Source organism: Anabrus simplex, chromosome 5 (genome assembly GCF_040414725.1).
Source record: "Anabrus simplex isolate iqAnaSimp1 chromosome 5, ASM4041472v1, whole genome shotgun sequence".
NCBI lineage: Eukaryota > Metazoa > Arthropoda > Insecta > Orthoptera > Tettigoniidae > Anabrus > Anabrus simplex.
Genome location: NC_090269.1, coordinates 12,904,119 through 12,927,838, shown reverse-complemented (window position 1 = coordinate 12,927,838; position 23,720 = coordinate 12,904,119). Strand labels below are relative to the sequence as shown.

Sequence of the window (23,720 nt, the reverse complement as noted above, 5' to 3'; positions counted from 1 at the left end):
CAGAAAAATGTCATTGCTCCACACACGTAATTAGGTTACTACTCTCCAAAATTTACAAGATTCAAGCCTCTCCAAGACACAATCTCATACCTGCCAAGTATTCCGGTTTTTCCGTAAAATGTACGAATTTTGAGTATGTTTTACGGTTGTGCGGATGAACAACGTTATTGTACGGATTTTGAATATCAGCGCTTGGTTTTGCTTTCTGCGGTCAAATCGGATTTGTTTGACTTTCTATAGGCTCCGTGTGCTGCAAGTGGCGAACATTGTAAGTTAATGCGATCACCACGCACATATCTCGTATCGTTTCACAGTGTGTTGCCATGGCCGACTAAATAATAACATTGGGATTTCAGAGTGTTTTATGCAACAACAATCGGCCAAATTATTCCAAACTTCCAGAAAGTGGTCATGTATTAAATTTACAAGAAAAACTGTTTGCAGGAAATAGCAACAGAGTGAATAACTGCAAATGTAAGAGAAAAACATTGGTTCACTAGAGACACTACAATTTCACAATAGAGGCAACATAGTAATTTATGTATTATTTGTGGTGTTAACGAGATTAATTTTCATGTACGCATTCAGCAATGCTGTCTTCAGAAAAATATATGTGGCCTATCTCTAATATGATATCATGTTAGCATAGGTTAATGTTGCGAAGAAAAAGAATAAAAATATTTCCATGAAATGTAAGCATATTTCTGCTGTTATTTATACAGTTTACTCAGAACATGTTGTCACCTCGCGTACTGACGAACCCTCTGAATGGTCTGGACCTCGCATCTCAAAAGCGGAGAAAGAGTAATACAGCAAGGAGAAGAGCTTAGAAGAATTTTTTTCGATAAAAAAGGCACAGGTGTGATGTTGACCACTTGAAAATATCAGAATATCTTAATGTTGCCAATCAATTATTGTGTCTGTATTTATAATATGATCGCGACCACCTCTATAATATAACGGTTAGTGCTACTAGTTTCCTTCTTCAGGGGCCTGGGCTTGATTCCCGATACAGAGACAGAAATTTAAGATTGACATGAGGGTACATGAAGCTCATGTTCATTAGAAGTTGCTTGAAAAGAGTTGCACCACCTCGGGACGAGGACAGAACTTTAGGTACCTATGTAAAATGCAGTATTTCTCTGAGCTGTTGATATTGTGTAATGGAGGCCAATTTCTGTAATTAGTCTATATTTGTCTACTGTCTTTTTAAATCCATTTCGTGAGGTTGTAACAGAATACTATAAAATTTCACATTGTGGTCTGTACTACAGTACAGTATGTTATTCTTCTCCTTCTTCTTATTTATTTTGCAAAAATGATATTCAAGCATTTGTACAGATTTTAGGAAATCAAGAAAAAATAAACCTTAATTTACACTACAGTTTTATGTAGAATTTGAACCCATAAATTTCCGTACAATTCCAGTCGTGTCAATGACCACCGTCTTCTGCATGGTCTTGTAGATGTTGGTGTTGACATCCACCTTCTACAGTATTATTATTATTATTATTATTATTATTATTATTATTATTATTATTATTATTATTATTATTATTATTAAGACTATGTTAATAATAATGTTATTTGTTTTACGTCCCACTAACTACTCTTTTACGGTTTTCGGAGACGCCGAGGTGCCGGAATTTAGTCCCGCAGGAGTTCTTTTACGTGCCAGTAAATCTACCGACACGAGGCTGACGTATTTGAGCACCTTCAAATACCACCGGACTGAGCCAGGATCGAACCTGCCAAGTTGGGGTCAGAAGGCCAGCGCCTTAACCGTCTGAGCCACTCAGCCCGGCAAGACTATGTTAATAGAATACAATGTAGGTATTTGTTACAGTATGATGTGTGTGCTTTAAAAAAGATGGTCTATTGTAGCTTACTTTGAAATTTAACGTTGCTGTAATAATTTGTTTGTAATTGTTAAACTTTACTTTGTGTAAAGAGTTGTTGTGTATTAAATAAATGTACAAATCCTGAATCACTTCCTGTGATTTACTGCTAAGATCCACTCTCTTTTCAAATCCATTTCGTGAGATCGTGAATGAAAGCTCTGTACTACTACAAGCACATCATTCTGTCGAAACATTGTGACATTAAAATATAATCATCTGAAGACAGCACTGTAAAACCATTGAATAAATACATGTAAACGTCACACATATTCCAGCTTATGGTGAGCAGTTGATGAAGATGCCTCTAAGTAGTTGTCGTAGTATCCACCCGCAGCAGCACAATGCTGTACACACGGAGCCTATACCAACACAGAAAATGGTGGCAAATTTGAGTTTTACGCTGTCTGCGTCTTAATTCTTGTAAATAAGAATACTTCTAGGGGTCGGTTAGTGGGCTGAGGAGAAGCGTTGGCACCAGGAGGCTCATAGTGAGGTTGCGCGTGAATAACCTGCGCACAGCACTCCAGCCTACAAGATCCTTGTTCAAGCCTAGCAACTCTGAATCACTTGTACATTTTCACGCAACAGGTTCCCGCTGTTATATGCTAAGAGTATTGAGCAGTCCCTCTAAATTCAAAAAACTTTTGCATATATTTTTCTTACGTACGATCGATCAGTGCGGGAAAATTGTGACCGAGGGCAAATAATTTTTCGATGATCGATGCGATAAAACGATAGTTCGAGAAATTATACATGCGGGGAAAATTTAACATTGCTTTATATGGAACGTTTTTGGGACCGAATAAATTCAACAATGAATATGGGAAAACGACATTTCCAGGAATGATGCTTCGAAGTTGTACTGTATTTGACTTGTATTGGTATTGTTTATACACCCCTCCCGTCTATTTTCATTATGTATCAAGACTGTTACGCATGCGCGTGTTGTTAAAAATTTTGCGCTTAGGGATCTTCCTGATTTCTCTTTTTGAAAGTTGGCAGGTATGCAATCTTTTACCAGAAACAAACAGTAGTTACTGTCTTATCCGTTCAGCAGTCGAAGTTACATTTCAATAGAAAATCAAATAAGAATAGTTAACAGAGGCAATAAGTGCCCATTCTACCTGGCCTTAGTGAAAAAGAACAGGTTAAAGTTATTGGCTGGAAATCAAAATATTAGGAGGCGAACACTTACACTCCTTTGAAATTCAATTGAAAATACCTAAAACTCTATGTGGGCTTATGGCCCAAAGTTACAGAGGCTAAGCCTATGCTACGGAGGTGACTAGATGGATAGAAAATTTAAATTACAAAAGAAAGAGATAAATGTTTAAGTTTACAAAATCATAGTCGCCTCAATACCAAGTTGAAGGGGAATACAAGAGGGTTCACACTTTATTCCCTAAGTTAGACTAAGGTCTTTAGACTTGTTTGAAAAATGGCATTTAAGATTGAATTTTACATAACAAAAGAATTAGAAACCTTCCCCTCAAACTAGCTTTCTGAGGCTGTTAAAGGATTACAAGATGTCTGCCATTACCTTGAGTTGGTGAGTCTTCCAGAGAAGCACCAGGCTAGCCCCCTGCCTTCTCTACAAACACACTCTACTTCTTGATGGATGGGAGCGATTAAAAAGACAACATGGCCCGAAAGTTCCCGAAGCCTACGTCTGAAGCACACACAACAATAGCAATAGCTTGAGGTGTGTGGCCTACGTCTGAAGCACACACAACAATAGGCCAAACACTTCAAGCTGTATTGAGAGGTTAACTTCATGGGCACCGCAATGAATTGCAAATTTTATACCAGACACAATGTATCTGTGTTAACCACATCTTCATGTGCCGTCCTGACAATGTCCAACAACATTTCAGCATGATTTAACAAGCACCACGAGAGCATCTCATTTTATTACCTTGATTGATGATGAAACAACATCTAACAGTTCTCCTTCAGCTAGTGGTTATTTACAGTGGTGTCCAATGACTTGCATATGACTAACATCACTCAAATAGATTTGGTGATGAACCACAGGATCAACTTTTACCAGTTCCCATTTACTGTTGAATTATTAATGATTAGATGTTCTGTGTATATAAATTAATACTTGAAATATTCTCAGTGATGAGCATACTCAAGAAGTTAGAACCTAGTTTATTTTCAAGTTTAATCATAATTTCATCCCAGTTTTTAATGTCAATTTGTATATATTTTGTTTCATTTGTTTTATGTCAATTGTGTGCATGTACATTTGTTTAGTTATTAGATGTTTTACATTAAGGCTGAAGATGGCCAGCCCCGGCCGAAACTAATCCCTAATTAATTAATGTAATTTAGAATATTACATATTAAAGTATTAAAAGGTGGACCATTACTACATTAATTTAATAATTATATTGTACACCCCCAAATCCCATGGGATAATTAAATAAATATTTTAAAATTTTGATTGGCTAAAATTTTAAGCAGACTGGAAGAGATAGAAGTGCTAGTAACCTTAGAACACCAAAAAATAATCTATAAACAATTCAGTTTTTGGAAACATATGAATACCAAATTTCTCTTGAAAACTAACTGTCCATCCTCTCACCAGAGGGAGCACGTAACTCGACAGTAGAGTTACCAGGAGATAAATTTTGAAACTTCTTCAGAAATGAGTTTTGCTGTTGATATAACAGATGGCCTTCTAAAAGGCACTCAGTTTGAATGTACGGAGTTGGTGTACCTCCGGTACAGTATCAGTATTGCATAATATGATAATACGATACCCTTATCCCTTTTCTCTAGGGGATCGAGTATGGAGTGAGACAAATCTTTGTAGCGAGTTTTTACAATGTAATTAATGTAATTTAGAATATTACATATTATAGTATTGAAAGGTGGACCATTACTACATTAATTTAATAATTACATTGTACTTGCAATTCAATACGGATCAGAACCATGAAGTTTATAACCTATGCGAGTTTTTACGACCGTATGCCCTTCCTGACGTCGACCTCATCAGAGGAATTAATGAGATGAAACAAATGATGCGATATAAGTAACTAAAACGGATTATATTTACCTTATATGTAGGCCTAAAAGTTGTTTTCATCATTTATTGACTTTTTTCATTTAGAAATAATGCCTTGCAACAAAAAATAGCCAGTATAACTCGTGTACATTCATAAGTTTGTTAAAGAGCAGTGTAGAATGTTTGCATGTACAATTTATAGTTTATAGCCTAGAAGTCATGTGTTCACTGCACAAAATTTGAGGTTGTTGCATATTGGACCGCCCTTTACTTTTTTTTTTTTTTTTTTTTTTTCTGTAAAAGTGGGGGGAAAAGATATCTAATATGCGAGTAAATACGGTAATACAATACTTCTTTTTAGTGACTGTACAGAAGACTAGTAAAGGTGAAATTCTGTTTTATCTTGTCCCATTTGTGGTGGTTGTAATAAAGTTACCTTGTGATTTGTAACAGAACAACCAACTACCACTACGATTTCAACATGGAGGAGTTCACCCAGCACAACTGAAGCCGATCTTACAGTACCATCCCGAGGCTATACCTATCAGCTAGCTTGTCCAACCCCAGGTATGATTCTTATTCCTCATTTGTTGTTCCTTAAACCAATTTTTGGCAAAAACATCAAATACTACTCTTGATGGTTAGATTGTTTTGTTGGATACAACACAACTTCTGGATGTTGGAATTGTGAAATAATGCAATGGTACATAAGAGATCAAGTTTTGGATAACAGTGAATCCTTGTTAGTGCGTTCCTCATTAACACATTTTCCCACTTAGCACATCGTAAATTCGAAGTGCCGATTCTCGTTGTATTTAATCTATATAAAAACACCTCACTTAACACGTCATGAATTTTCTCTATTACCGCTTAGTACGATCACATATTTCCTCGCCCTGAAAATGTTCTTTGTCATCCCTTGCGGAAGGAACGTGATTTCCAACTCGGGTAAGAGCCCTCTAAGATAAAATTCTAAACAAATTTAATTGTATAAAGTCCACCTGTTCAGTACTCGTTTGCCATTTGATAAATGGTCTGCCTAAAAAGCTACATGGGACATGTTTTGACCTAGCCTAGAGATAGTCATCAGCTAAAATAACACACAGATGAAAGACATATACAAAAAAACAGTGATACATAAAAAACTTGAGGTAAAATACAGTCAACAAATGCAATGAAAATCTATCTTTAAAATGTACATAGCTTTAATCTTGAGCTAATTTAGTTGTAACAGGTGTGGGTCCAGCCGTATTTAACACAACTGTTGGTTTGCTGGATGTTGTTCTATTTGTCATGCTTCTGGAAACTAAGTGAAATTTTAAAAATCTGTTACATTTCTTCATGGAGAATACAAGTATAGCCAGGATTTCCTCTTTCCTCCAGCCTTGTACTTGTATAGATCAGACTCGCTTTCGCTCGTTGGGGCTGCGCCCCCAAACCCCCAATTCCTCTATATTTCAAGTGCTCACATGGAAAACTACTGTGACGAAAAGGTACTTCGTTACGAAGAACGAATTCGCCACCAGACGGCGCATATATTCGCGTACATATTTGGTCCTGTAATATTTTCTCGTATCGTATATTCACGATTTATAGACGAGGTAGCGTTAAACGTTCCGACGTGGTGAAAATTACGTACGATTCTCACAAGATAAGAAATTATTTTCCTAACGTAACGGGGAGCTATAATCTTGAAACTTGGAAGGTTTATTGTGGTTGAAACGCTCTATATTTCCGTTATTTGATGTTTTGTCGTATCTGTTCGAGTTGACCGTAGATTGGTTTAGAACCTTGGATTAGGAGGACAGGGTTTACGTATTACTTTCGTTTTTCCATGTTTACAGGGTGCTAGAATCATGCATTTGGTCACTTGTGGCCCACAAACGTTCCAATGAGCCTGCCAAATTTCATGATTCTATCGGTCTTATAAGTGTGTAAAACAGTAAATTAATTACGAAAACTGTAAAATATTGACGTTAATCTGAAAAATGGAGTTCTATCCAAGGCATAAGGGATCATGATACGACTAAAATTCCCGGGACCGAAGTTGTAGAACCCTTCATGATGGGATCCGAACGTCTTGTCCATTTGGCGGTACGACTTACAGTTTAGCCACCAAAATTATCGAAACGTTACTTAGCACCATAATGAAAATAGCTTCCAGATTTCGATAACTTCTGGAGATGAAAACGTTAAACAATTCAACTCCTTAGAATTTCTCCGTCGGTTGCAGGCCAAAGATGTAACTGCGACAAATTTTAATTCTTTGGCGCACTGCAACATATCGTCCAAAATTTAGTTTAAGGCAAGGGAAGTAAAAATAACACAAAAACAACATATGGAACTTTTCCACAATACAGCCTATTTGCTATCGTATTGTCAAATTTTAAGTTTCTAGCTCATGCCGAAGTGGGTAAACATTTATGCCAGCCAGTGAGCCAAACAGTTATATATATATAATATAGAGCCAGGCAATGTGCACGCTAAATAGTGGAGACTTTGGTTAGGAAATTTATTGCGGAAAAACGGTACGTCGTATCAAAGTATGGATTGCGCCATCAGACGACCCCTTTAGTCTTCTACATTACTGTCTTAGGCCTTTTCTAGTATCTTGCGTATTTATACCAAGGAAGGAGGTGAACATATCGATCCATGTCAAATTTCGACCGCTTTAAACAAGTTGAAAAGAGATTTTGCCAACTTAGCAGACACCTACACTCTTGAAGCTTGGCACGCTGGACGACAATATAACGACCTACAATTTTGGTTGTTTGAGGTTTTGCCGTATCTCCATGGTCTTCACTATAAATTGATTACGGTACATACATTATGCTGAAATTAAGGTAGCGTTTCTAGGTAAGTTATTCCTTCAGTTTCCCATACATTCATAGCAGTAGAATAATCAAAGTCGGTCTACATATGGCCAATGGTCGTGTCAGGGAGCGTGCTGAATTTAGTGTCTATCTGTCTTATGAGTGTGTTAATCAGTAAAAAATGTATGGAAATTTAACAAAATTGATAAAAACCGGGGAAATGAAGGTCAGTCTAAGGTAGAAGGGGTCGAGATACGACAAAAAGTCATACGTCCAAAATTGTAGACATCTTAATTTTAGGAAGCGAAAGTGCAATCAGTTCATTGATAGCAATTACCGTTCAGCCACAAAATAGCTCTAAACGAAAGTCTGCATCGTCATTAAATTTGGCTTCATATTTCGATTTTTCAGTGGGTTAATTATTCAAAATTTGAACTTGTTGCGATTTATTCGTCGGTTACAGGCTTGGATCTAGAGCATTGCCAAATATTGATTTTGTAGGGCACTGCATCATGGCGTCCGCCATTTTGTTTGGGGGGAGGGGTGCAGAGGATTTTGATTGGGTGGTGGAGGGATAAATATGAGAAAATGGAATGTTTTGGAATTTTATCTTGGCTTACAGCCCAATTTCTATCATATTGATTAATTTCAATTCCTGGATCATCTGGATGGGCCTAACGCCAAATTTGAGTCTGATAATTTGATTGGGCGGGGAGAGGGCTAAATATGAAAAATTTGAACTAAATTTGAATTTTTCCTTGGGTTGCAACCTAATAGCCACCACATCGCCGAATCTCAAGATCGTAGATCATCTGGAAGGCTCTAACAAAAAAATTGAGCTCGATATATTGATTGGGCGGGGGATTAAATATGAAAAATTTTAACTTTTTGGCATTTTCCTTGGGTTTCAGCCTAATAGCTATCAGATTGCCGAATTCCAATATTCTAGCGCATCTGGAACGGAAGGATCTAAACCGAAATTTGAGTCCCATATTTTGATTCGGTGGGGGGATAAATATGAAAAATTTGAACTTTTTGGAATTTTCCCTTGGGTTGCAGCCTAATTTATATCAGATTGCCAAATTTCAAGTTCGTACCTCATCTGGAAGGGTCTAACGCGAAATTTCAGTCCGATAATTTGATTGGACGGAAAAGCGGCTAAATATGAAACATTTCAACTTTTTAGAATTTTTCCCAAGGTTGAAGCTTAATAGCAATCAGATTACCGAATTCCAAGTTTCTAGCTCATCCGGAACTGAAGGGTCTTACCCGAAATTTGAGTCCGATATTTCGATTCGGTGGAGGCTAAATATGAAAATTTTGAACTTTTTGGAATTCTTAATTGGGTTACAGCCAAATAGCTATCAGGCAGCCGAATTTCAAGTTCCTAGCTCATATGGAAGGGTCTAACACGAAATTTCAGTCCGATATTTTGATTGGGCGGAAGGGGGCTAAATATGAAAAATTTCAACTTTTCGGAATTTTTCCTTGGTTTGCAGCCTAATAACTGTCAGATTGCCGAATTTCAAGTTCCTAGCTAATCTGCAAGGGTGTAACACCGAAATTTGAGTGATTCGGTGGGGGGGGCTAAATACAAAAAATTTGAACTTTTTATAATTATCCCTTGGGACACACGCTAATAGCCATCAGATTGCCACATTTCAAGTTCCTAGCTCATCTGGAAGGGCCCAACACGAAATTTCACTCCGATATTTTGATTGGGCGGAAGGGGTGCTAAATGTGAAAAATTTCAACTTTTTGGAACTTTTCCTTGGGTTGCAGCCTAATAGCTATTTGATTGCCGAATTTCAAATTCCTATCTAATCTGCAAGGGTGTAACACCGAAATTTGAGTGATTCGGCGAAGGGGGGCTAAATACAAAAAATTTGAACTTTTTGGAATTTTCCCTTGGGACACACCCTAATAGCTATCAGATTGCTACATTTCAAGTTCCTAGCTCATCTGGAAGGGCCTAACACGAAATTTCACTCCGATATTTTGATTGGGCGGAAGGGGGGCTAAATATGAAAAATTTCAACTTTTTGGAATTTTTCCTTGGGTTGCAGCCCAACAGCTATTTGATTACCGAATTTCAAGTTCCTAGCTCATCTGCAAGGGTGTAACACGAAATTTCAGTATTTCGGCGAAGGGGGGGCTAAATACAAAAAAATTGTACTTTTTGGAATTTCCCCATGGGACACACCCTAATAGCTATCAGATTGCCACATTTCAAGTTCCTAGCGCATCTGGAAGGGCCTAACACGAAATTTCACTCCGATATTTTGATTGGGCGGAAGGGGGGCTAAATATGAAAAATTTCAACTTTTCGGAATTTTTCCTTGGGTTGCACCGTAATAGCTATTTGATTGCCGAATTTCAAGTTCCTAGCTAATCTGCAAGGGTGTAACACCGAAATTTGAGTGATTCAGCGAAGGGGGGCTAAATACAAAAAATTTGAACTTTTTGGAATTCTCCCTTGGGACACACCCTAATAGCTATCAGATTGTCACATTTCAAGTTCGTAGCTCATCTGGAAGGGCCTAACACGAAATTTCACTCCGATATTTTGATTGGGCGGAAGGGGGGCTAAATATAAAAAATTTCAACTTTTCGGAATTTTTCCTTGGGTTGCAGCCTAATAGCTATTTGATTGCCGAATATCAAGTTCCTAGCTAATCTGCAAGGGTGTAACACCGAAATTTGAGTGATTCGGCGAAGGGGGGGCTAAATAAAAAAAATTGAACTTTTTTGAATTTTCCCTTGGGACACACCCTAATAGCTATCAGATTGCCAAATTTCAAGTTCCTAGCTCATCTGGAAGGGCCTAACACGAAATTTCACTCCGATATTTTGATTCGGCGGAAGGGGGGCTAAATATGAAAAATTTTCAACTTTTCGGAATTTTTCCTTGGGTTGCAGCCTAATAGCTATTTGAATGCCGACAAGTTCCTAGCTAATTTGCAAGGGTGTAACACCGAAATTTGAGTGATTCGGCGAAGGGGGGGCTAAATACAAAAAAATGATTTTTTGGAATTTCCCCTTGGGACACACCCTAATAGCTATCAGATTGCCACATTTCAAGTTCCTAGCTCATCTGGAAGGGCCTAACACGAAATTTCACTCCGATATTTTGATTGGGCGGAAGGGGGGCTAAATATGAAAAATTTCAACTTTTTGGAATTTTTCCTTGGGTTGCAGCCCAACAGCTATTTGATTGCCGAATTTCAAGTTCCTAGCTCATCTGCAAGGGTGTAACACGAAATTTCAGTGTTTCGGCGCAGGGGGGGCTAAATACAAAAAATTTGAACTTTTTGGAATTTCCCCATGGGACACACCCTAATAGCTATCAGATTGCCACATTTCAAGTTCCTAGCTCATCTGGCAGGGTCTAACATGAAATTTCAGTCCGATATTTTGATTGGGCGGAAGGGGGGCTAAATATGAAAAATTTCACCTTTTTGGAATTTTTCCTTGGGTTGCAGTCCAATTGCTATTTGATTGCCGAATTTCAAGTTCCTAGCTCATCTGCAAGGGTGTAACACGAAATTTCAGTGTTTCGGCGAAGGGGGGGCTAAATACAAAAAATATGAACTTTTTGGAATTTCCCCAAGGGACACACCCTAATAGCTATCAGATTGCCGAATTTCAAGTTCCTAGCTCATCTGGAAGGGTTGAACACGAAATTTCAGGCTGATAATTTGATTGGACGGAAGGGGGGCTAAATATGAAAAATTTCAACTTTTTAGAATTTTTCCTTGGGTTTCAGCCTAAAAGCTATCAGACTGCCGAATTTCAAGTTCCTAGCTCACCTGGAAGTGGGCAAACATTAATGTCAGTGAGTGAGTGAGTGAGTGAGTTAGCCTTGCGGCTTTATATATATATAATAAGATAAGATAGAGCCGGGCAATGTGCACGCTAAATAGTGCAGACTTCCACTTGGAAATTCATTGCGTCCAAACGGTAAGTCGTATCGAGGTAAGGATTTCACCATCGGACGTCCCATTTAGTCGCCTACAGTACTGTGTGGGGCATTCTCTCGTATCTCGCCTATTTATACCATATAAAGGGGTGAACGTTTCGATCCATATCAAATTTCGTCCGCTTAGCAACAGTTGAAAAATAATTTTGCCAACATAGCAGACAGCTACAGTCTTGAAACTTTGCAGGCAGGTTGGCGATGAAACGACCTATAATTTTGGTTATTTAAGGTTTTGCCGTATCTCAACGGGTTTCGCCATAAATTGCTTAAGAATCATAAATTAGGCCGAAATTTCAATAGTGTTTCCACATGTACCCTGCGTTTTCCCATACTTGCAAGGCAGCTAGAATAACGAAAGTCGGTCTACATATGGCCAATGACGTTGCCAAGGAGCGTCCTGAATTTCGTTCATCTATCCATCTTATGAGTGTGTGAATCAGTAAAATCATTTATGGAAATTTAACAATAATGACCGATACCGGGAAAATGAAGCTCAATCTAAGGTAGAAGGAGTCGAGATACGACAAAAAGTCATAGGACCAAAGTTGTAGATCTCTTCATTTTAGAGGACGAAAGTGCAGTCCGTTTATTGATAACAATTACCGTTTAGCCACAAGAGAGCTCGAAGCGAAAGCCTGCACCGTCATTAAATTTGGCTTAATATTTCGAATTTTTTAGTGGATGAAATATTAAATATATTAACTTTTTGCAATTTCTACGTCGGTTACAGGCTAGGAGCTAGAACTTTGCCAAATATTAATTTTGTAGGGCACTGCATCACGGTATCCGCCATTTTGTTTGGGGGGAGGGGGGCAAAAATTTAAAATTTAAAATTTTTGGAATTTTTCCGTGGGTTACACGCTAATAGATATCACCTTGCCAAATTTCAAGTTTCTAGCGCATCTGGAACTGAAGGATCTAACCCGAAAGTTTTTTATTCCGTGGGGGGCTACGTACACAAAAATTTGAACTTTTTGGAATTTTTCCTTGGGTTACAGCCTAATATCTATCAGGTTGCCGAATTTCAAGTTCCTAGCTCATCTGGAAGGGTCTAACACGAAATTTCTTTGATTGGGCGGAAGGGGGGCTAAATATAAAAAAATTGTACTTTTTGCAATTTTTCCTTGGGTTGCAGCCTAAAAGCTGTCAGACTGCCGAATTTCAAGTTCCTAGCTCACTTGGAAGTGGGCAAACATTAATGTCAGTGAGTCAGTGAGTCAGTCAGTCAGTCAGTTAGCCTTGTGGCTTTATATATATAAGATAAGATAAGATAGAGCCGGGCAATGTGCACGCTAAATAGTGCAGACTTCCACTTGGAAATTCATTGCGTCCAAACGGTAAGTCGTATCGAGGTAAGGATTTCACCATCGGACGTCCCATTTAGTCGCCTACAGTACTGTGTGGGGCATTCTCTCGTATCTCGCCTATTTATACCATATAAAGGGGTGAACGTTTCGATCCATATCAAATTTCGTCCGCTTAGCAACAGTTGAAAAATAATTTTGCCAACATAGCAGACAGCTACAGTCTTGAAACTTTGCAGGCAGGTTGATGATGAAACGACCTATAATTTTGGTTATTTAAGGTTTTGCCGTATCTCAACGGGTTTCGCCATAAATTGCTTAAGAATCATAAATTAGGCCGAAATTTCAATAGTGTTTCCACATGTACCCTGCGTTTTCCCATACTTGCAAGGCAGCTAGAATAACGAAAGTCGGTCTACATATGGCCAATGACGTTGCCAAGGAGCGTCCTGAATTTCGTTCATCTATCCATCTTATGAGTGTGTGAATCAGTAAAATCATTTATGGAAATTTAACAAAAATGACCAAAACCGGGAAAATGAAGCTCAATCTAAGGTAGAAGGAGTCGAGATACGACAAAAAGTCATAGGACCAAAGTTGTAGATCTCTTCATTTTAAGGGCCGAAAGTGCAGTCCGTTTATTGATAACAATTACCGTTTAGCCACAAGAGAGCTCGAAACGAAAGCCTGCACCGTCATGTAATTTGGCTTAATATTTCGAATTCTTTAGTGGATGAAATATTAAATATTTTAACTTTTTGCAATTTCTACGTCGGTTACAGGCTAGGAGCTAGAACTTTGCCAAATATGAATTTTCTAGGGCACTGCATCACGGTATCCGCCATTTTGTTTGGGGGGAGGGGGGCAAAAATTTAAAATTTAAAATTTTTGGAATTTTTCCGTAGGTTACACGCTAATAGCTATCACCTTGCCAAATTTCAACTTTCTAGCTCATGTCGAAGTGGGTAAACATTTATGTCAGTCAGTCAGCCTTCTGGCTTTATATATATAAGATAAGATAAGATAGAGCCGGGCAATGTGCACGCTAAATAGTGCAGACTTCCACTTGGAAATTCATTGCGTCCAAACGGTAAGTCGTATCGAGGTAAGGATTTCACCATCGGACGTCCCATTTAGTCGCCTACAGTACTGTGTGGGGCATTCTCTCGTATCTCGCCTATTTATACCATATAAAGGGGTGAACGTTTCGATCCATATCAAATTTCGTCCGCTTAGCAACAGTTGAAAAATAATTTTGCCAACATAGCAGACAGCTACAGTCTTGAAACTTTGCAGGCAGGTTGATGATGAAACGACCTATAATTTTGGTTATTTAAGGTTTTGCCGTATCTCAACGGGTTTCGCCATAAATTGCTTAAGAATCATAAATTAGGCCGAAATTTCAATAGTGTTTCCACATGTACCCTGCGTTTTCCCATACTTGCAAGGCAGCTAGAATAACGAAAGTCGGTCTACATATGGCCAATGACGTTGCCAAGGAGCGTCCTGAATTTCGTTCATCTATCCATCTTATGAGTGTGTGAATCAGTAAAATCATTTATGGAAATTTAACAAAAATGACCAAAACCGGGAAAATGAAGCTCAATCTAAGGTAGAAGGAGTCGAGATACGACAAAAAGTCATAGGACCAAAGTTGTAGATCTCTTCATTTTAAGGGCCGAAAGTGCAGTCCGTTTATTGATAACAATTACCGTTTAGCCACAAGAGAGCTCGAAACGAAAGCCTGCACCGTCATGTAATTTGGCTTAATATTTCGAATTCTTTAGTGGATGAAATATTAAATATTTTAACTTTTTGCAATTTCTACGTCGGTTACAGGCTAGGAGCTAGAACTTTGCCAAATATGAATTTTCTAGGGCACTGCATCACGGTATCCGCCATTTTGTTTGGGGGGAGGGGGGCAAAAATTTAAAATTTAAAATTTTTGGAATTTTTCCGTAGGTTACACGCTAATAGCTATCACCTTGCCAAATTTCAACTTTCTAGCTCATGTCGAAGTGGGTAAACATTTATGTCAGTCAGTCAGCCTTCTGGCTTTATATATATAAGATAAGATAAGATAGAGCCGGGCAATGTGCACGCTAAATAGTGCAGACTTCCACTTGGAAATTCATTGCGTCCAAACGGTAAGTCGTATCGAGGTAAGGATTTCACCATCGGACGTCCCATTTAGTCGCCTACAGTACTGTGTGGGGCATTCTCTCGTATCTCGCCTATTTATACCATATAAAGGGGTGAACGTTTCGATCCATATCAAATTTCGTCCGCTTAGCAACAGTTGAAAAATAATTTTGCCAACATAGCAGACAGCTACAGTCTTGAAACTTTGCAGGCAGGTTGGCGATGAAACGACCTATAATTTTGGTTATTTAAGGTTTTGCCGTATCTCAACGGGTTTCGCCATAAATTGCTTAAGAATCATAAATTAGGCCGAAATTTCAATAGTGTTTCCACATGTACCCTGCGTTTTCCCATACTTGCAAGGCAGCTAGAATAACGAAAGTCGGTCTACATATGGCCAATGACGTTGCCAAGGAGCGTCCTGAATTTCGTTCATCTATCCATCTTATGAGTGTGTGAATCAGTAAAATCATTTATGGAAATTTAACAAAAATGACCAAAACCGGGAAAATGAAGCTCAATCTAAGGTAGAAGGAGTCGAGATACGACAAAAAGTCATAGGACCAAAGTTGTAGATCTCTTCATTTTAAGGGCCGAAAGTGCAGTCCGTTTATTGATAACAATTACCGTTTAGCCACAAGAGAGCTCGAAACGAAAGCCTGCACCGTCATGTAATTTGGCTTAATATTTCGAATTCTTTAGTGGATGAAATATTAAATATTTTAACTTTTTGCAATTTCTACGTCGGTTACAGGCTAGGAGCTAGAACTTTGCCAAATATGAATTTTCTAGGGCACTGCATCACGGTATCCGCCATTTTGTTTGGGGGGAGGGGGGCAAAAATTTAAAATTTAAAATTTTTGGAATTTTTCCGTAGGTTACACGCTAATAGCTATCACCTTGCCAAATTTCAACTTTCTAGCTCATGTCGAAGTGGGTAAACATTTATGTCAGTCAGTCAGCCTTCTGGCTTTATATATATAAGATAAGATAAGATAGAGCCGGGCAATGTGCACGCTAAATAGTGCAGACTTCCACTTGGAAATTCATTGCGTCCAAACGGTAAGTCGTATCGAGGTAAGGATTTCACCATCGGACGTCCCATTTAGTCGCCTACAGTACTGTGTGGGGCATTCTCTCGTATCTCGCCTATTTATACCATATAAAGGGGTGAACGTTTCGATCCATATCAAATTTCGTCCGCTTAGCAACAGTTGAAAAATAATTTTGCCAACATAGCAGACAGCTACAGTCTTGAAACTTTGCAGGCAGGTTGATGATGAAACGACCTATAATTTTGGTTATTTAAGGTTTTGCCGTATCTCAACGGGTTTCGCCATAAATTGCTTAAGAATCATAAATTAGGCCGAAATTTCAATAGTGTTTCCACATGTACCCTGCGTTTTCCCATACTTGCAAGGCAGCTAGAATAACGAAAGTCGGTCTACATATGGCCAATGACGTTGCCAAGGAGCGTCCTGAATTTCGTTCATCTATCCATCTTATGAGTGTGTGAATCAGTAAAATCATTTATGGAAATTTAACAAAAATGACCAAAACCGGGAAAATGAAGCTCAATCTAAGGTAGAAGGAGTCGAGATACGACAAAAAGTCATAGGACCAAAGTTGTAGATCTCTTCATTTTAAGGGCCGAAAGTGCAGTCCGTTTATTGATAACAATTACCGTTTAGCCACAAGAGAGCTCGAAACGAAAGCCTGCACCGTCATGTAATTTGGCTTAATATTTCGAATTCTTTAGTGGATGAAATATTAAATATTTTAACTTTTTGCAATTTCTACGTCGGTTACAGGCTAGGAGCTAGAACTTTGCCAAATATGAATTTTCTAGGGCACTGCATCACGGTATCCGCCATTTTGTTTGGGGGGAGGGGGGCAAAAATTTAAAATTTAAAATTTTTGGAATTTTTCCGTAGGTTACACGCTAATAGCTATCACCTTGCCAAATTTCAACTTTCTAGCTCATGTCGAAGTGGGTAAACATTTATGTCAGTCAGTCAGCCTTCTGGCTTTATATATATAAGATAAGATAAGATAGAGCCGGGCAATGTGCACGCTAAATAGTGCAGACTTCCACTTGGAAATTCATTGCGTCCAAACGGTAAGTCGTATCGAGGTAAGGATTTCACCATCGGACGTCCCATTTAGTCGCCTACAGTACTGTGTGGGGCATTCTCTCGTATCTCGCCTATTTATACCATATAAAGGGGTGAACGTTTCGATCCATATCAAATTTCGTCCGCTTAGCAACAGTTGAAAAATAATTTTGCCAACATAGCAGACAGCTACAGTCTTGAAACTTTGCAGGCAGGTTGATGATGAAACGACCTATAATTTTGGTTATTTAAGGTTTTGCCGTATCTCAACGGGTTTCGCCATAAATTGCTTAAGAATCATAAATTAGGCCGAAATTTCAATAGTGTTTCCACATGTACCCTGCGTTTTCCCATACTTGCAAGGCAGCTAGAATAACGAAAGTCGGTCTACATATGGCCAATGACGTTGCCAAGGAGCGTCCTGAATTTCGTTCATCTATCCATCTTATGAGTGTGTGAATCAGTAAAATCATTTATGGAAATTTAACAAAAATGACCAAAACCGGGAAAATGAAGCTCAATCTAAGGTAGAAGGAGTCGAGATACGACAAAAAGTCATAGGACCAAAGTTGTAGATCTCTTCATTTTAAGGGCCGAAAGTGCAGTCCGTTTATTGATAACAATTACCGTTTAGCCACAAGAGAGCTCGAAACGAAAGCCTGCACCGTCATGTAATTTGGCTTAATATTTCGAATTCTTTAGTGGATGAAATATTAAATATTTTAACTTTTTGCAATTTCTACGTCGGTTACAGGCTAGGAGCTAGAACTTTGCCAAATATGAATTTTCTAGGGCACTGCATCACGGTATCCGCCATTTTGTTTGGGGGGAGGGGGGCAAAAATTTAAAATTTAAAATTTTTGGAATTTTTCCGTAGGTTACACGCTAATAGCTATCACCTTGCCAAATTTCAACTTTCTAGCTCATGTCGAAGTGGGTAAACATTTATGTCAGTCAGTCAGCCTTCTGGCTTTATATATATAAGATAAGATAAGATAGAGCCGGGCAATGTGCACGCTAAATAGTGCAGACTTCCACTTGGAAATTCATTGCGTCCAAACGGTAAGTCGTATCGAGGTAAGGATTTCACCATCGGACGTCCCATTTAGTCGCCTACAGTACTGTGTGGGGCATTCTCTCGTATCTCGCCTATTTATACCATATAAAGGGGTGAACGTTTCGATCCATATCAAATTTCGTCCGCTTAGCAACAGTTGAAAAATAATTTTGCCAACATAGCAGACAGCTACAGTCTTGAAACTTTGCAGGCAGGTTGGCGATGAAACGACCTATAATTTTGGTTATTTAAGGTTTTGCCGTATCTCAACGGGTTTCGCCATAAATTGCTTAAGAATCATAAATTAGGCCGAAATTTCAATAGTGTTTCCACATGTACCCTGCGTTTTCCCATACTTGCAAGGCAGCTAGAATAACGAAAGTCGGTCTACATATGGCCAATGACGTTGCCAAGGAGCGTCCTGAATTTCGTTCATCTATCCATCTTATGAGTGTGTGAATCAGTAAAATCATTTATGGAAATTTAACAAAAATGACCAAAACCGGGAAAATGAAGCTCAATCTAAGGTAGAAGGAGTCGAGATACGACAAAAAGTCATAGGACCAAAGTTGTAGATCTCTTCATTTTAAGGGCCGAAAGTGCAGTCCGTTTATTGATAACAATTACCGTTTAGCCACAAGAGAGCTCGAAACGAAAGCCTGCACCGTCATGTAATTTGGCTTAATATTTCGAATTCTTTAGTGGATGAAATATTAAATATTTTAACTTTTTGCAATTTCTACGTCGGTTACAGGCTAGGAGCTAGAACTTTGCCAAATATGAATTTTCTAGGGCACTGCATCACGGTATCCGCCATTTTGTTTGGGGGGAGGGGGGCAAAAATTTAAAATTTAAAATTTTTGGAATTTTTCCGTAGGTTACACGCTAATAGCTATCACCTTGCCAAATTTCAACTTTCTAGCTCATGTCGAAGTGGGTAAACATTTATGTCAGTCAGTCAGCCTTCTGGCTTTATATATATAAGATAAGATAAGATAGAGCCGGGCAATGTGCACGCTAAATAGTGCAGACTTCCACTTGGAAATTCATTGCGTCCAAACGGTAAGTCGTATCGAGGTAAGGATTTCACCATCGGACGTCCCATTTAGTCGCCTACAGTACTGTGTGGGGCATTCTCTCGTATCTCGCCTATTTATACCATATAAAGGGGTGAACGTTTCGATCCATATCAAATTTCGTCCGCTTAGCAACAGTTGAAAAATAATTTTGCCAACATAGCAGACAGCTACAGTCTTGAAACTTTGCAGGCAGGTTGATGATGAAACGACCTATAATTTTGGTTATTTAAGGTTTTGCCGTATCTCAACGGGTTTCGCCATAAATTGCTTAAGAATCATAAATTAGGCCGAAATTTCAATAGTGTTTCCACATGTACCCTGCGTTTTCCCATACTTGCAAGGCAGCTAGAATAACGAAAGTCGGTCTACATATGGCCAATGACGTTGCCAAGGAGCGTCCTGAATTTCGTTCATCTATCCATCTTATGAGTGTGTGAATCAGTAAAATCATTTATGGAAATTTAACAAAAATGACCAAAACCGGGAAAATGAAGCTCAATCTAAGGTAGAAGGAGTCGAGATACGACAAAAAGTCATAGGACCAAAGTTGTAGATCTCTTCATTTTAAGGGCCGAAAGTGCAGTCCGTTTATTGATAACAATTACCGTTTAGCCACAAGAGAGCTCGAAACGAAAGCCTGCACCGTCATGTAATTTGGCTTAATATTTCGAATTCTTTAGTGGATGAAATATTAAATATTTTAACTTTTTGCAATTTCTACGTCGGTTACAGGCTAGGAGCTAGAACTTTGCCAAATATGAATTTTCTAGGGCACTGCATCACGGTATCCGCCATTTTGTTTGGGGGGAGGGGGGCAAAAATTTAAAATTTAAAATTTTTGGAATTTTTCCGTAGGTTACACGCTAATAGCTATCACCTTGCCAAATTTCAACTTTCTAGCTCATGTCGAAGTGGGTAAACATTTATGTCAGTCAGTCAGCCTTCTGGCTTTATATATATAAGATTAGGTTGGTGTTGACCTCCACACTGACTGGCGACCATTCTGGTGTGTTGGGTGGGGGAAACAGCCCAGCCAGAATTTCCTCTTTCCTCCACCCCTCTGCTTGTATAGATCAGGTTGGGTTGATGTTGAACTCCACACTGACTGGCGACCATTCCGATGTGTTGGGTGGGGGAAACAGCTAGCCATGATTTCCTCTATCCTCCAGACCTGTGCTTGTATAGATCAGGTTGGGTCGGTGTTGACCTTCACACTGACTGGCGACCGTTCTGATGTTGTGTTGGGTGGGGGAAACATTTAACAACCTTCACAATTTTAAGTATTTCCTCCTACCAACCAGTAGTTGTATTAAATATGATTGGACCCACACCTGTTACAACTAAATTCATCCAAAATTGAAGCTATGTACATTCTAAACATTGATTGTCATTGCATTTCTTGATTGTATTTTATCTCAAGTTTTTATTTATCAATGTTTTTCTGTATATGTCTTTCATCTGTATGTTATTTTACCTGATGACCTGTAAGCTAGGTCGATACATGTCCTATGTAGCTTTCTAGACACACCATTTATCAAATGGCAAACATGTGTTGAACAGGTGGATTTTATACAATTAAATTCTTTTAGAATTTTGTTTTAAATATTTAAAGTCAATGTGGAACTGGAATGAAGTTCATTACTTGTAATAAAAGCCCTCACCACAATTGCTTGATAACGGGAAAAGGTCTTGAATTCTTGAACTTTACAGGATAAATTGCAGCTTTGGGGAGCAAACCATTAGCCTCAGAAATGATCAGACCGAGCTCGATAGCTGCAGTCGCTTAATTGCGGCCAGTATCCAGTATTCGGGAGATCGTGGGTTCGAGCCCCACTGTCGGCAGCCCTGAAGATGGTTTTCCGTGGTTTCCCATTTTCACACCAGGCAAATGCTGGGGCTGTACCTAATTAAGGCCACGGCCGCTTCCTTCCCACTCCTAGTTCCTTCCTGTCCCATCGTCGCCATAAGACCTGTCTGTGTCGGTGCGACGTAAAGCAAGTTGCAAAAAAAAAAAAAGAAATGATCAGTTTTGTTTGCCAGTTAACAGTGAAACTTCAGAATAATACAATGAGCCTGTTTGTGGTTGTATTTTGCATTCCAAGAAGTTAGTAAAATAACCACCTAATCGATACTTTATTATTGCCTCAGGCAAAATTGAATATAAATTTGCAGTTACAGGACATGTTTCGACCACTTAGTGGTCCTCTTCAGCTTTATAAAGAAAAAATTGAAAAGAAAAAAACATTAGGACAATAAGCACAAATAATAAAAGTTCTCTGGAGACTCCTTTGTTAAAGAATGGAGGTCATCAGAACAGGACATCTTGCCTCTCGTTCTTGTTTGGAAAAGATGTTTATTCTGCGCTGTCTAGAGGGTTTGTCTTTGAGCACGACCTGGTGAAGTAACGATGTGACACAGTCTGACAGTTCATGCAAAGCTCTGGAGAGAAGGGAAGTAGAGTTTTGTCGTCATATAAAATATCATGTGAGGGAGGAGGGAGACTGGGCTGTGCTTCTGCGATGTCGTGTTTGATTATATCTCTTGTCCGTCTTGTCTGTTTTATGTCTACCCATTCCAAGTATTTACTAATGTTCTCGTATAAGATGTTTTTTTGCTCGTTGTTTTCATTAAGATTCTCTTCACCATTTTCTAATTTATCAAGAACGATGTGGATGTTTTTAAGGTTGTTCATTAGATTTCCTTTATTTATCATACAGATAATGTGAAGGTCCTGTCTAATATTGGTGAATTTGTGGTTGGACTCTTTCATATGGGATCCCATGGCAGAGAATCTTTTGTATTTTTCAGCATTGACATGTTCTTGATATCTAATTAAGAAGTTCTTCCCAGATTGTCCCATGTAAGTTTTTTTACATTGAGTACCAATTAGCTTATAAATACCAGATTGCTGGAATTCGTCATCTTTAAGTTTATTTATAAATTTGTAAATAGAATATTAAAGCAGTTTTTTAGTGTACTTTTCTGTAACCCTTTAAAAGATTCTTCCAGAAATGAAGAGAGATATCTGTTGTTTAGACAGCTTTTCACAATTCCATCCCTATTTCTCAAACTTATTGTCTGCAGAACATTATTAGATTTAATAAAGAAGTATAGAAGAAATGAAATGCAACCTACAAGAGTTACTTGTGAACTGAAACTTTTGTGTCCATGATATTCAAGTACGATTGTATTGGAAACCTAATTGTGTAACATTCTTTGAATAAGCAAGGTAACTGGCAACAACAACAAAAAAGCCAAAAATAAACCTTTTTGTTCATGAAAGAAGTGTAAAACATGCGACCTTCCTGTATTTCTGTCAATCCCACTGAGTATTATGTATATCCAACATTGGATTGTGAATGTCTCAGACTGTAAATATGTAGCTGTCACAGTTAATTTTGAGTTGCATTATATATTTAATAAATCAGTGTTATATTATTAGATAAGATAAAGAACAAGCTTATACTGTATTTTGTAACTTTTCCTAAGCATAGCTTAGAATGTTTTATAGGACATACAACACTGGGTTGCTTATTTTATTGTAAAGAATAATATACTGTAATTGTTGCTGCTTTATTTTCTCAGGTAATAATTTGTTCCATGATAGAAATAAGTAACTGCTTGACTTGGAAATTGAAGGCTAAAATATTTACTCTGAGTATGGCTGTTTTGAATATGATTGTCCTATAAATAAAAGATCCTGAGATAATGCCTATTTTAGCTTTGTTCTAACCCTGCACCCAAATAATTACATACAGACATACATTATATTATCATTATAGACTGTTATGCCTTTCAGCATTCAGTCTGCAAGCCTCTGTGAATTTACTAAATCTTGCCACAATCCTCTATTTGCAACTAGTGCTTTGGTCTCAATCAATCACTACTGATCTGCATTTAGGGCAGTCGCCCAGGTGGCAGATTCCCTATCTGTTGTTTTCCTAGCCTTTTCTTAAATGATTGCAAAGAAATTGGAAATTTATTGAACATCTCACTTGGTAAATTATTCCAATCCCTAACTCCCCTTCCTATAAACGAATATTTGCCCCAATTTGTCCTCTTGAATTCCAACTTTATCTTCATATTTAGTTCTATACCTCTTATCTTTAAATCGTTAGAAAGTGAGTCTAACCATCGTCGTCTTGGTCTCCCTCTACTTCTCTTACCCTCCATAACAGAGTCCATTATTCTCCTAGGTAACCTATCCTCCTCCATTCGCCTCATATGACCTCACCACCGAAGCCGGTTTATGCGTACAGCTTCATCCATCAAGTTCATTCCTAACTTAGCCTTTATCTCATCCCGAGTACCCTCC

The 23,720-nt window shown here is 38.3% G+C and overlaps 1 protein-coding gene across 2 annotated transcripts in view; it reads left to right on the top strand.

Moving 5' to 3' along the window:
• Window positions 1–23,720, top strand: part of LOC136874269 (transmembrane protein 209) — a 107,923-nt gene that overhangs the window by 38,793 nt on the left and 45,410 nt on the right. For both annotated transcript variants that reach the window (XM_067147893.2, XM_067147894.2), the window contains exon 6: window positions 5,371–5,484. In XM_067147893.2, the coding sequence (XP_067003994.2) occupies window positions 5,371–5,484 (114 nt within the window). The remainder of the gene's footprint in view (window positions 1–5,370; window positions 5,485–23,720) is intronic.